This window comes from Alnus glutinosa, chromosome 3 (assembly GCF_958979055.1).
Source record: "Alnus glutinosa chromosome 3, dhAlnGlut1.1, whole genome shotgun sequence".
Taxonomy (NCBI): domain Eukaryota; kingdom Viridiplantae; phylum Streptophyta; class Magnoliopsida; order Fagales; family Betulaceae; genus Alnus; species Alnus glutinosa.
In genome coordinates, this window is record NC_084888.1 from 10,872,940 (window position 1) to 10,886,861 (window position 13,922).

A 13,922-nucleotide genomic window follows, 5' to 3' on the forward strand; every position below is an offset into this window, starting at 1 on the left:
TTTTCCTTGATAACCTATTGATATATCATTTTTGTACCCTCTGAGATTTCATATCACTTTGCACAAAATAAAGTTTTAATAAATACCACTGAAACACTTATGCCCGATCGAGCTTTAGGATATATATCATTCCCATTAAATCTATGTCGATAAGACTCAGAGAGGACAATGAGGACTAGCTTAGATCCATGGGACTCATGGGAGGTAAGATTCTTCTGGACCACTATGTAACTGGCTGGAAACCGTATAGTTGACTTTTGGCGTGAAAACTTACCCCTCCTCAGTTCTAACTCGATTTTTGGACCGATAATATTACGTGCAACATTGGTAACAAATGGTTGACTCTCTCCCTCTTACCCGCTCGAAGTGCTTTAGTTTGTGCTGTGTACAGTGACGGTTGCAGACAAGAAAATCCATTTGTGCTCTTGTGTGGAAAAACAACACTAGGAGAGCGTCAACAGGGCATCGCTAGGCGATATTGGGATGGGAATTCCGGATTTTACATATGCACCATCGATCCTGGTCTACTCTTTTGACATTGCAATGAATGAGCTAGGATCCATATGGAATATCCCAAGTGGGTCATGATCCATGTATAATTAGTCTCCAAATTTATAAGATGCCGATAAGAATCTTGTAGATCAATAGATTAAGGGTTCATTTGGTTTGCAGAATAGGTACCGATTAGAATAGAATGATTATTTCATGAGAATAGCTAGTCATTCTTTTGTTTGGTTGCGTATCATTCATAGGAATAATTATTTCATTACGAAGAGGAATACTCTAAAAATTGAAATTAATAATTATTCCTTAAGGTATTGGATGAATTTTTCAAAAAAGTCCATTATTTGTTTTTTCAAACCAAATAAATAAAAATTGCCTTCCTACAAACCTAAACGTAAAAGATTCACCACCCCTAATTACATTATGTCGGTGAAGAAACCACGTACTTCAAACATGATTTCTTTCTCTCTCAAAGTTAAAGAACACCAACAATTCGATCTCCTCGAAGCTGCAAGTGCTGCCCATAATTAGTTCCATCTAGCTAGCATCCCCCGTAATAATCAATCAAAACTTGGTACGGTGTGAATGCATATATATACCACAATATCATTGTCTTAATCCATAATTATAATTTTTATTTTTATTTTTATTTTTTTGGGCATCACATAACAAAGGAATTGTGCAAAAACAAAAATCAAAAGCCACTTCTAAAGGTGTTGTGAAGTGTGCACGTGCAGAACACTAATTTAATGGGGTCCACCATGAGGTGCGATGGGGTGGTGCCCAGCCATCGGGGTTCTGTGCTTGGTGGTTGGCCACCCATAAGAAATCGGTTTTATTCTTTTATAATTTTTATTTATTTAGGTTTGAAAAACAAAAAATTTCATTCAATTTTTTTTTAAATGGATATTTTAGTTATTTTGGTTCAATTCTAATGGGAGTGTATGTGTTGTCATCAAACTAAAAAATAAGAATAATTAGTCTATTCTATCATCTTTTATTCTTAGTAATAATTATTCATTTTCTTGATGGAATAATCATTACGCGCATTAAACGAGACCTAAGCTTTAGTGTATACTGTATTTATTTTCAAGAACTATTTGAAGTTTATTCTTTTGGTTTGAAAATTTAAAGCTGAAGAAGAAATAAGCTAAAATTACTAGATCCTATCAAGACAATATGCCCTCGTAAATAAGTTTATTCTTTTGGTTTTTTATATTTAATATTTTTCTTTAACAGAAAGGATCTAGCTAGAGAAGTTTTTTTTTTTTTTTTTTCTTTTTTTTTTTCTAAGCCATTACTTTTGTTGATGTGATTTTTATACCGGTGACGTGGCAGCCTCTGACTCGTTCCTTCATGCATAACCTGCAACAAAGCAAAGACCCGCCGGGGGTTAGCCAACGAAGCCTCTTCCGATGCCCAAGTTAGTAGGAAAAGTAAGAGAGAAAGAGATGCCCTTTTATTAGATAGATCCATACCTCTTAGATGATGGGTATATATACCTAGGTTCCATTTTATTGTTGATGCATAGTAAAAGTCTTGTTATTGCACAGTGTGAACGGTGACCGGTAAGGTGTGAAGATATTATGCATGGTGCTCCATACTGATTTCTGACCTTATTTGACAAATACCAAGATCCTAATAAATGCTAAGGATCCTGGTGATTCCCGACCAACCATATAACCCCGAAACTTCGGTCATTCCCGACCAACCATATATTCTCGAGTGGGGAATAATAATTCCCCAACAACTTTCATTACTAGGATTTAGATTATCACTTTGAACAAAATGGCTACATATAATTTTTTATTGTTATTATTTTCGGTGGAAAGAGTGACGATGATGCAAAAATAATTTATTTAAAAAAAAAATCCCAAAAATGAGCCATTTTCAAGATACGTCAACTTGTTACTCTCTGCATTTTTTTTTTCTTTCTTTTTTAACATGAACCCATAAAATAATAGGATGCAACCTAGAAAATGAGGATTTTTTTAATAGTGAAATTAGGGCTTCTTTCTAATAAAAACAAGTTTTCAGAAATGATATTTGAAGAGCTACTCGGCCCAAGAAAAGTGGGAAAAGCTATTATAATATTCAAAAGCTCGTATTCTCCAAAGGAAGGTATAGATTGGCAGAGTGTTTGCCATTTACAACGACTTATCAGTCAATTACTAATGTTATAAAGAAGAATTATATTTTGCTCAAATTATTTTAAAATTGACGTGATTTTTAATATTATTATTAAATTAAAATTTAATAATAATTTATCATATAATATTTAATGATAATTTTAAAAGTTATGTCAATTTTAAAAAAACATGAGTCTTCCTTTTAATATTATTCAACTCATTTCTAACCTAATCAATTAGGGTGTGAGCAGGAGAGAGAGAGAGGAATCATATGCAATGAAAAATAATAATAATATTTATTTATAATTTTTGATTTTTTTTACTGTTGCAAGTTGACCTTTGTAGTATGCAGGAGGACTATAGCCATATAGGATTAGGTAATTAGGAGCCAATTATGTAATATAAATATTTGGGTAGGCATGCTGTGTCTGTCTGATTACCTCACTTGTATTCCCGGCTTAATAAAACATCGATCGCGAGCGTGAAACATGACGCACATGCATGACTTGGGATGTTCCGTGCGTTTTCAATTAAACATATTGAAACGTACGTTTACATGCCACATTCTTGAATAATTAGACAAATATATGTTATACATACATACATACAAAAATATGGAAATTTTTTTTACCTATAAATAATAAATATATAAATATGGGGTTTTACTATCCGAAGATAAAGTACTCTTTTCTTTTTTTCTTACATAATATGACGATTTTAAAATTTGTTACATTGAAAATGCTTATGTAAAGCATCAGACTCTACTAGCGGAACTGCCTTGGCATTGGGCACAAATGTTTTCTCAAAATTATAAAAAATATTTAAAATTATAAAAAAATTCTTTTAAATTTTATGTATATTTATGAGTTCGATTTCTTAAAATTAATTTTTTACCCTTAAAAATTTTTAATTTTTAGTTTTGTCCCCTCTCGTATCAAACCATGGGTCTACACCTGACTATATACATCCCAATTAGTCCTAACTCAGTAACTCTAACTCAATTAATGACAGTAGCATATTTGACTTGCACGTTAGGACAAAGTTCCCCGATCTTTTTATACTATTGCTCCATTTCAAATCATACTTTAGGTCAGCTTTCGCTATAAAAAAAATAAAAAATTTAAGAATTGATCAGCATTGTCACATCAATAAAATGTAATAAAAGTGTGGTACTCATTCTTTTTATATTCATGAGATTTTGTGGAAGAAAAATGTTAAAAACTACAATCTTATTTTCATTATTATTTTATTGAGCTGATGTGACAGTACTAGCCGTGTCTATCAACCCTTGAATTATTTTTTTATTATTTTAATAAAGTCCGATTCAAAAGCTAATGAACATTGCTACGTTAGCCTAATAAAATAGAGATAAATTGAAAATAAGTATAATTTTTAGCATTTACTATCTGTAGAAATTGTCTGGTCCAATATTAAGGCCTCGTTTAGTTTGCGGAATGGCTATTTTTCATTAGGAAAATAAATAGTTATTCCTAGAAATAAAAGGTGGCGGAATGGAATGGCTATTCCTAATCTTTAGTTTAGTAAGAACACATGTGTTTTAATTGGAATTCAATCAAAGTTACTAAAAAAACTTCATATTTTTTAAAAAAAATTAAAAAGAAAATCAAATTATTAAAAAAACAAAAAAAAAGAAGAAGAAGAAGAAGAAAACTTATGGGTGGCCGACCACCCATTGGGGTGGTCGGCCGCCCACCAAGAGCCGAGGGTGGCCGCAACCACCCCCGGAGTGGTCTCCGAGGGTGGCCGCGAGCACCCCTGAAGCCAACCCGACCACCCCCAAAAGCGTCAGGGGTGGTCGCACCACCCCCGGAACGCCTCCGGGATCCATCGCGAGGTTTTCCGCACCACCCCCAGCTCACTGGCTGGGGTGGCCGACCAGCCAGTGAAGGGTTTGGTTTTTTGGTTTTTTGTTTTTTAGATAATAAAATATAAAATAAATATATATTTTTTTTTTCTGAAAAATATTGCATTTACTCTAAGGAATAGCTATTCCTCTCATTTTTTAGAGGAAGGTATTCCTCTTCATAAAAGAATAGGTATTCCAATGGCATTGGAATACCTATTTTAAAGAATAGACTCATACCAAACAAAAGAATGACTATTCCATAGGAATAACCGTTCCATTTCAGTGGTCTATTACGCGAACCAAACGAGGCCTAAAGATTACAATTAGTGGCTTTCATCCACCGGACCATCTCTTTACAAGTCCCTCCCTTTTCCAAATCTCATGCACATATGTCTCGTGAGCTCTTTCGATATTTCATGAATTTTATTTTATTTTTTAATTTTTTTTTCTTAATATTTCATGAATTTATTAATTAAACCTTAACATCTTGTGTTTGACACCTTTACCACATGATCTTACTTTGAATGTTACCTTGATGCATTATAATTCTAATAAAAAGGGGCGATGCAATAAATTAATTTTAAAATATTTACTTTTTTTTTTTTAAACAAAATACAATTTAAAAGATTTTTTTTAACATTTTAGAGGCGGTTAGTCAATGGTTTATTGGTTTATATTTTGAAGAAGGGTCACACAATTAATTATCAATATATTTATTTGCAGTTGCTGATGTAAGCAAGGAAGGATCAAAGTTAATTATTTATGTATTTTGTTGAATAAAGGCTCAAAAGCAAAACCAAGAGATGCAAAAGAAAATGGATCCAAGTTGCGTAAGTGGTACCGTATTTGTTGAACGAATATTCCATTTATTGAGCCAATAATTGCAGAGAAATATAAACATATAATACGATGCCAACAAATTAAATATTAAAAATTATATTTCACCCTCATTGTGTATGTTACCTAAGCATAATTAAAAAATAAAAATGTCACATACACGACGTTTGGAAGATAATAAATTAATAATAATCATTCATCAAAAAACGAAAAAAAAAAAAAAAAAAGAATGAAAAAGAAATGGAAGGATATGAATCCCTATATTTATCTTTAAAAATTACAATTTTCTCAAAATATTTCCAACACTCTCAATAAGAAAAGGAGCGGTTTCCATCCATAACATAGATAACTAATGGATTGAAGAATTTACTTCAATTTAATTTGGAAGAATTTTATTTTAAAAACTTAAGTTAATAAGAAAATGTGAATTTTATTATTAATTAATATTTTAATACTCTTTTTACATGTGAGCTCAAACTTCCCTATTAATAAGTGAAGTAAAACGTAAAATATTTAACTAAAATGAAATGATAGACAGGGAACGTTTGACAGTCCCCTGTCCGTTATTTAATAATTAAAAAATATATATATAATTTTTTTTCATTTATCATTTATACATTTTTTCATTTTTTCTAATAAAATATATTTTTTAATTATTAAACGACGAACAGCTGATGATCAAACGTCCCTGCTTATCATTTCTCTTAATTATGAATTTAGAATTTAAATTTAGAACGTCCGCTAGGAATAGACATAATCCGCCCAAACCTGCATAACCGCCCGGCCCGAACCACACAGCCTGTTAAATGACGGATCTACACTTACTAAGCTGTCTGCCCTCATATCATGTGATTGATAAAAAATAATAAATTTAATACGACATAAAATTAGAAAAACCGGTATGGCAGTTGCTATTGCCTTGACTAACTTGTACCGTGACAATAGCTATTATAAATGAATAATGCTACACATTATCCCCTTGTCCTCCTTTTGTCCTCCCAAAATTGATGTGGCTCTTAAAATCACCATTGAATTTTTGATATATCACTCTTGGATTTTGATCCAATGGTGATTTTAAGAGCCACATCAATTTTGGGAGGATAAAAGGAGGACAAGGGGATGATGTGTAGCATTACTCATTATAAATTAAAATCTTTCACATTTATATATGACTTTTAAAAACTTTACAAAAATAAATTGAATTTAATATTTATTAAGGCAAATGTCACCACCTTGGAGTAAAGAGTAAACCTGAAACTTACTATTATCCCACCAGTTGTAAGAATTTATTTATTTTTTTTTTTTTTATATATAGATAGTTGTAAGAAAATATTAAAAACAATAAAAAACGAAATGATTAGAAAGGAGATTATTTGTGGGGGTGACATGTAATTTTAAAGTCAAACTCAAAAGCGTCACCCGCCGCCCCATCAAAGAACAACGGCCTACAAATATCTGGCGTGGCTCTCCTGTTCCGCACTTCCATCAGGCTGCATGGACTCCCCAATCTCTAGCTCTGCTTACCTTGCCGCTCCAAGGTTCCGGTGCTTCGACCCGCTCTCTTCCGCTACGTCCCCCAATCACAGCCCTCGCTCCTACTTCACCTCCTCCAGGAATGGCTCTATGGAAAATCTGAGCTACTCCGAGCCCAAAATTGTCACCGGCGACGCTGGTTACGTTCTCGAGGATGTTCCGCACTTCACCGATTACATACCTGACCTCCCTGTAACTCTCTCTCTCTCTCCCTCTCTCTCTCTCTCTCTCTCTCTCTCTCTCTCTCTCTCTCGCTCTCTCTCTCTCTCTCAGGGTCTTTTTGGTTGTTGAGAAAAACAGAGCGGAAGAAACGGAGAAGGAAATTTTATAACGTTGAGACTCGATTTATGCTCTAATATTGCGTGAGAGTCTGTTTGGTTACAAAGAAAACAGAGGAAAGTAGAGGAAAGGGGATTGATGGAATTATTTAGAGTTTATTACTTCCACAGTCTCTGTCTCTGTGTCGGTGTGTGTGCGCGCGCGCGCGCGCGAGTTTCATAAAGGTCTGTTTGGTTGCGTAGATAACTAAGTGAAAGGGAAGGAAAAGGACTATTTGACTAAAAAGTTTTTCGTGTTATTGTTATTTAGATTCTCGGGAACAAAAAGACTCAACATCCAGAGTAAAATTAGTTTATCTTTTTTTTTTTTTTTTTTTTTTTTACGGGAAAAACTAAATGGCTTAAAACGAAATTCAGCTAGAGTTCTTTTTCGTTTTTGTATATTTGTGATCTTTTCCTAACGGAGTAGAATACGAACAATTCGTTTTATGAAAACTGGGCAACAAAAGAAAAGAAAAAACAAATGTAAGCGACTGGGGAAGTGAGTCAAAGACAAAATTTTGGAGAAATTTCGTTATATCAGGAATTGTCTAATTGTAGTTTTCCATGTATTTGAAATGCATTCATTTTATACTGTACGTGTTTTTTGTTTAATGCGTAGAAACTGAGTGAATAAAGCATGAAGGAAAAAAAAAAAAAATAGCAAAATTTTCAAAGAGTAGCATTTTTATAGAGGGTTTGACTTAGATTAACAAGTGAAGAGGAAGGGATATTTTTATGCTTATTCTTATGGAAAATGTTAAATTTACAACACTAACACAACAATCACACAACAATCCCTCACAAGAATGTGGGGCTCACACACTGGGGTCCACCCTTATGTGAGAGGGTGTTGTGGGTTGTTGTGATTGTGTTGTGTATGAATCAAATCCCAATTCTTAATTTTTTGTTGTTGTTGTTGTTGTTGTTGTTGTGTAGACATATCCGAATCCATTACAAGACAATCCTGCCTATTCGGTTGTTAAGTAAGTTTTTACGTATAAACTGTTCCTTTCTGCTGCATTTTTTGATGGTTAGTGTGTTGACGGATGCTATCAACAAATTTGATATTTCAATCAAAGTTGTTTTCTGAATTGACCAGGCAGTATTTTGTTAATGTGGATGATGCTGTTGCCCAAAAGGTAAATGATCTCTACTAGTTGTTCTTTCTTACATTTTTTTTTTTTTTTTTTATCATAAATATTTGATTTCAGGATCTGAGTTATGATAGAATACAATTTCTAATTCCACTATTTTTCCTTTGTATAGATTGTCGTTGAGAAGGATAGTCCAAGAGGGACACATTTTCGACGTGCTGGACCTTGTCAAAAGGTTTTAAACTTTTACATTTTTTTTTTTTTTTTTTTAAATCTTTTCCCTCATTTGTTGTTCTTGTGTCCATCTTATTCAGAGTAATGATACATGTTATTGCGTGTTTCTCAGGTGTATTTTGAACCAGAGGAAGTGTATGCATGCATAGTAACATGTGGTGGCCTATGCCCTGGTCTAAATACAGTGATTAGGGAAATAGTATGTGGCTTATACCACATGTACGGTGTTCACAAAGTTCTTGGGATAGAGGTGAGCAAATGCATCTCTCATTACAATCAAACACATTCCAGGGCTCCGTTTGGATCTTGGAAAGTACAAGGAAAAAAAAATAGATATGAGGAAAATGAAAGGAGAATGGCAAAGCTGCTTGAAAATGCTTCTTATTTTGCTTTCCTTCCTGTCGAACCTTCTGACATCCAAAAAATTGACCAACACTTTGATTTTATTGCTCGACTCTTGGGTTGCTTTGTGCTTTATTCATGATAGTGTTTAAAACAGATTCAGAATTGGGTGTTAAAAGAATGGATGATCAAATGGCATCAACTAAAGAGGTCTCTTTGTACATATAGGGAGGATACAGAGGTTTTTATGCCCGAAATACTATTCCTTTGACACCAAAAGTGGTGAATGACATCCATAAACGTGGCGGCACGATCCTTGGGACATCACGAGGGGGCCATGATACCTCTAAAATTGTTGACAGCATTCAGGACCGGGGCATTAATCAGGTTAACTTGTCTGCCATTTCCATTCATAGATCCTACATTGTTGTACCTACTTTGCAAACAACCCTTATATGTGGACATGAAAATTATGATTATTTGATGTTGTTCAGGTTTACATAATTGGAGGAGATGGAACTCAGAAAGGGGCTTCTGTGATTTTTGAGGTACTGACTTTAATATGGCACTAACGCTGATCAGCAGTGCCAACGATGCAACGATTTAATCCAAGTCTTGAAATTAGTGGGATTATGTGAAATTTTCACAGAAATGATCATAAGATTGAGTGAGAAATGATTTTCAATCATATTATTTAGTTTTTTTTATAAAGCACTGTTTAATGCAGGAAATTAGAAGGCGTGGCCTTAAAGTTGCAGTGGCAGGAATACCAAAGACAATTGATAATGACATTCCGGTACTCAAGCCATGCTCAACTTCTTAAATTTGAAATACACATATCCATCTTCTGATGGAAAACTTTGATTTGATATTGAATATTGTGCTCTTTCTGGTTCAGGTTATAGACAAGTCCTTCGGTTTTGACACTGCTGTTGAGGAGGCTCAACGAGCTATTAGTGCAGGCCATATTGAATCAGAAAGCTTTGAGAATGGTATTGGTCTCGTCAAGTTAATGGGCCGCTACAGTGGTATGCTTGATTCCTCTACTGGTTATTTTAACAGAACAAAAATGTTGACCCCTGAAAAAATCTTGGGTTGAGCTTGAACCTGTACTAATGTACTTTATGTTCCAGTGAATTGAGCTTACATGAAAAAGACAGCTAAATATTTTGCTTAGTAATGGTAAAACCGCAAACAGATCATCAACAACCATGGCTAAACAACAAGGCAAACCATTTAGGGTTTATTTTGCTCCATTTCATTTGTTTTCATTGGCTTCTGGTTATCTATGCATGGAATACCTACATAATTTAGGAGCATTTTCTCTTTTCTTGTCTCCTTTGATTTTGTTTTTATTTTATTTTATTTTTTTCCCCATTGAATCCATGTGTAAACCCTGGATTACTTGATAGCTGAGCTATATCTGATTTGCTACTTTATGTTACCATTGATTCATGTGGCAAATCTTAACATTCTGGGTAAAAATGCATGTTTTTGCATTTCAAAGTCCCTTTTTTTTCCCCTTCTAATCCATGCCCATATCAATATTTTTGTTCCCTTAGGGCTTTTGGTTCTAACTTTCACACTTTTCTCCTTGGTCTTCTTTCTTTCTATCTAAACAAACCTCAAACAACCCTTGAATGATCATCATTGGTCAATCCAGGGTACTGAATGGGGCATGGCCATCCAGTCATTAAGCACCCATGTAAATTAGTGGTCTTGATCAAATAAACCAATTATAGAGAAAAATATGTTTCTTGAACTAGCTTCTCCTACTTCTTGTATCTGCAGGATTCATAGCAATGTATGCTACTCTTGCTAGCCGAGATGTGGACTGTTGCTTGATTCCGGAGTCACCCTTTTATCTTGAAGGACCCGGTGGACTATTTGAATACATTGAGAAAAGACTGAAAGAAAATGGGCACATGGTTATAGTAATAGCCGAGGGTGCAGGCCAAGAGCTTGTTTCGGAAAGCCTGTGCACCACAGACCGGCAGGATGCTTCCGGAAATAAGCTACTCCAGGATGTGGGTCTGTGTATATCTCAGAGGATTAAGGTATAGATGCTAGGATATATTATCTTGCTTTAATGTTGAATGTGTTGTTTCCCATGCCTTGCAATTGCAGGCATGTCAGCTTCTACACATAATACCGGAGATGTACAAAGTAATTTCAACTGCTTAAGGTGCCCCGTTTTCAGTTTGACAAATAGTAAACCTAGTTACAAGATTGCATTTGGCAGCATTTAGAACTGTTAGCCCTTACAATACATGTGAACATAAGCACCATTTATTTGATTATGGGAACATCATGCGGAGGTTTATAACGGTTTTTTTTCAGAGAAATACTATCAATTACTAGTGACCGGATATCAGACATGAAAAGTTCTTTGATATTAATCACGTGTTTTTTGTTGCTTTAGGATCACTTCAAAAGGAAGAAGATGGTTATAAATCTCAAATATATAGGTTAGTATATTGAAATATTTTGTCTTTATATTATTTGTTGTGAAATCTGATGGGAAATGATTTAACCAAGATTTTGTTTGCTTGTCTTGCAGATCCCACTTACATGATCCGTGCCGTTCCGAGCAATGCATCTGATAATGTCTACTGCACCCTCCTTGCACACAGTGTCATTCATGGTGCAATGGCAGGGTATACGGGCTTCATAGTTGGCCCTGTTAATGGGAGACATGCTTACATACCATTCCACGTGAGTTCCTTTATGATTTTGAAAAGAATTTTTTGTATTTCCTGTTGACCATGTTTAACAATCTCTGTGGGTCTACGTGTATATGTCTCTGGGTTTTGGGTTTGCATTTGTATATGGAGAAACAATATTTAGTAAACTGCTATACAAGTGTCATACAACTGAAATGATGTGACTGTGTCATCTCGACTTGTTTGCTTAATGTGAATACATATATTGTATGTGCAGCGAGTGCTTGAGGAGAAACAGAACAAGGTTGTGATAACTGACAGGATGTGGGCAAGGCTACTGTCTTCAACCAATCAGCCGAGCTTCATGGACCAGAAACATGTCATCGAGGAAGATAAAGAGAAAGAACGACAAACGCACTCAGTAAATGGGAAGAGCCATTTAGGAGCAACAACAGCTAAGCCTAGAGACACTAAGAACAGAGAGGAACCACCAACCCCTTTAGCAAATGGGACCAACCGTATAGAAGCTACAATTGCTATGCAAAGAGACTAGCCGCAGCTCAGTCCAATTTTCGCAGCTGCTAGTTTGGAGTTTGTGTGTTTTTGGCGTATCCTTTCTTTTCTTTTCTTTTTTTCTTTTCCCTGGAAGTGCATGGTGATAATAGTTATACCAAGTGCATCCTATAGTACCCAATGGTGGTTCATAAGGTTTTTAGTGTGAAATTACCCTACCTATGGATGGGGCTACGTGTGCTTGTTCACACCATACTCTCATAAAGGACCATTGTATATTATTCTCAACAGTGGTTCTGGTATTATTATTACTTCAAGAATATTTAAGAATCTCTGAGCATTTCAAGCACTATGCAGATATGTTTGCAAATAAATTTATATGTATGTACGCCAAACAAAAATAAACTAAATTCTCTCTCTCTCTCTCCCGATTAAGCATCTCACCTTCCAAGGGATTGTTGTTCTAAATTCTGCCTTATTCCATTCCATGAAATCTAGTTTGTTCTTTCCCACGTGGACTACTTGTGCCACCGCCTCCTTTGGTCTCCTGCAACAAATCTTCTCCATCACAGTTTCTCTAGCTCTATTATGTAGACTACTGTAGAGCTCTTTTGGTCCCAAGAAATTTCAGCTCGGGAAGCCTTAAAAAAAACTGATCTCGATGGTTTCCTGCCACACCGCCCAAGAAGCCTCCTCTATTATACATCTACCTTTTAGTCTTTTCAGCTCCCTTAAAAGTTGAAAGAAGCTAAGTTTATATAGGTGCCACCTATTTGCACCTGCAACAACCACCAAGGTACCCTGTTTGAAAACCCTTTTCCCCCACCACACCCCCCCCCCCCCCCCCCCCCTCCCAATTTTTCCCCCACCCGATAGGGCCCACTCGGCAGGCTTTCCCCATATTTCTTTCCCAATTTACCCTCTCTTTTGTTTTTTTTCACTCTGATCTTTCAAAACATGAAACACCAAAATTTCACCTATATCCCTAAAATCCACTACTTGCATCTCCTTTCTGCTGCAGCAGAGTTCGAACTGGCAAGCGAAATGAAAAAGCCCAATAAATTATTGAAAAATACAGAGATAAGGGAATGAAACAGATCAACTATGCTTCCATATAGCATATTGGAACATACCAAAAATGTAGCCCTTTAAATCATTGAAAAATACACGATTTTCCACCAAAAAAATAAATGACATGCCTTTTATTCATAAATGATAGCCTGTTTGGATGCTGAGAAAAGTAGACAAACAGAAAGAATTTCAAAGAAAGTGGAGAAACGAGCTCAGTTTCAGAGTTGAGCTTGAGGAAAAAAGAGAGGAGATTGAGACGAAGGAAAATGAAAATGGAGGATGAAAGCTTAGTTTCAGAGATGAGCTTGAGGAAGAAAAAAGAGAGGAGATTGTTGAGACGAATGAAAATGAAAATAGAAGAGGAAAGCTTTTGAAGTGAGGGCAAAATCGAGATTTAACCACCTCAGCCCGTTGCAGCTCTTCTCAAAAGGTTCAACCCATCACGTGGCTTTTTCATTTCGCCTGCCAGTTTGAACTCTGCTGCAGCAAAAAGAAGATGCAAATAGTGTATTTTAGGAATATAGGTGGAATTTTGGTGTTTCATGTTTTGAAAGAACAGAGAAAAAAAACAAAAGAAAGGTTAAAATGGGAAAGAAATATGGGGAAATGCTGCCGAGTGGGCCCTATCGGTTGGAGGGGAAATTGGGGGTGGGGGAAAAGGGTTTTCAACTCCCTTAAAAGTTGAACAGAAGCTAAGTTTATATAGGTGCCACCTATTTACACCTACAACAACCACCGAAGGCCAATCTTAGTCTTTTCAACTCCCTTAAAAGTTGAACATAAGCTAAGTTTATATTGGTGCCACCTATTTGCAC

General features: G+C 35.2%; 1 protein-coding gene across 1 annotated transcript; it reads left to right on the top strand.

Annotated features, from left to right (window-relative positions):
- The first annotated feature begins 6,796 nt into the window (after positions 1–6,796).
- Positions 6,797–12,366, top strand: LOC133863640 (ATP-dependent 6-phosphofructokinase 3-like). The gene is made up of 13 exons (XM_062299678.1): positions 6,797–7,062; positions 8,127–8,173; positions 8,290–8,329; positions 8,457–8,519; positions 8,631–8,768; positions 9,089–9,247; positions 9,355–9,408; positions 9,588–9,656; positions 9,759–9,888; positions 10,652–10,917; positions 11,283–11,328; positions 11,421–11,575; positions 11,801–12,366. Exons 1-13 carry the CDS (start codon positions 6,832–6,834, stop codon positions 12,074–12,076), a joined length of 1,674 nt encoding a protein of 557 aa, XP_062155662.1. The 5' UTR covers positions 6,797–6,831; the 3' UTR covers positions 12,077–12,366.
- The last annotated feature ends 1,556 nt before the right edge of the window (positions 12,367–13,922 follow it).

Excerpts from the sequence above, each read along its gene's own strand:
- LOC133863640 (XM_062299678.1), top strand. The coding sequence starts at position 6,832 with ATGGACTCCCCAATCTCTAGCTCTGCTTACCTTGCCGCTCCAAGGTTC. Across the intron at positions 8,520-8,630 it reads GTGCTGGACCTTGTCAAAAG|GTGTATTTTGAACCAGAGGA; the intron begins GTTTTAAACTTT and ends CGTGTTTCTCAG. Across the intron at positions 9,409-9,587 it reads GGGCTTCTGTGATTTTTGAG|GAAATTAGAAGGCGTGGCCT; the intron begins GTACTGACTTTA and ends TGTTTAATGCAG.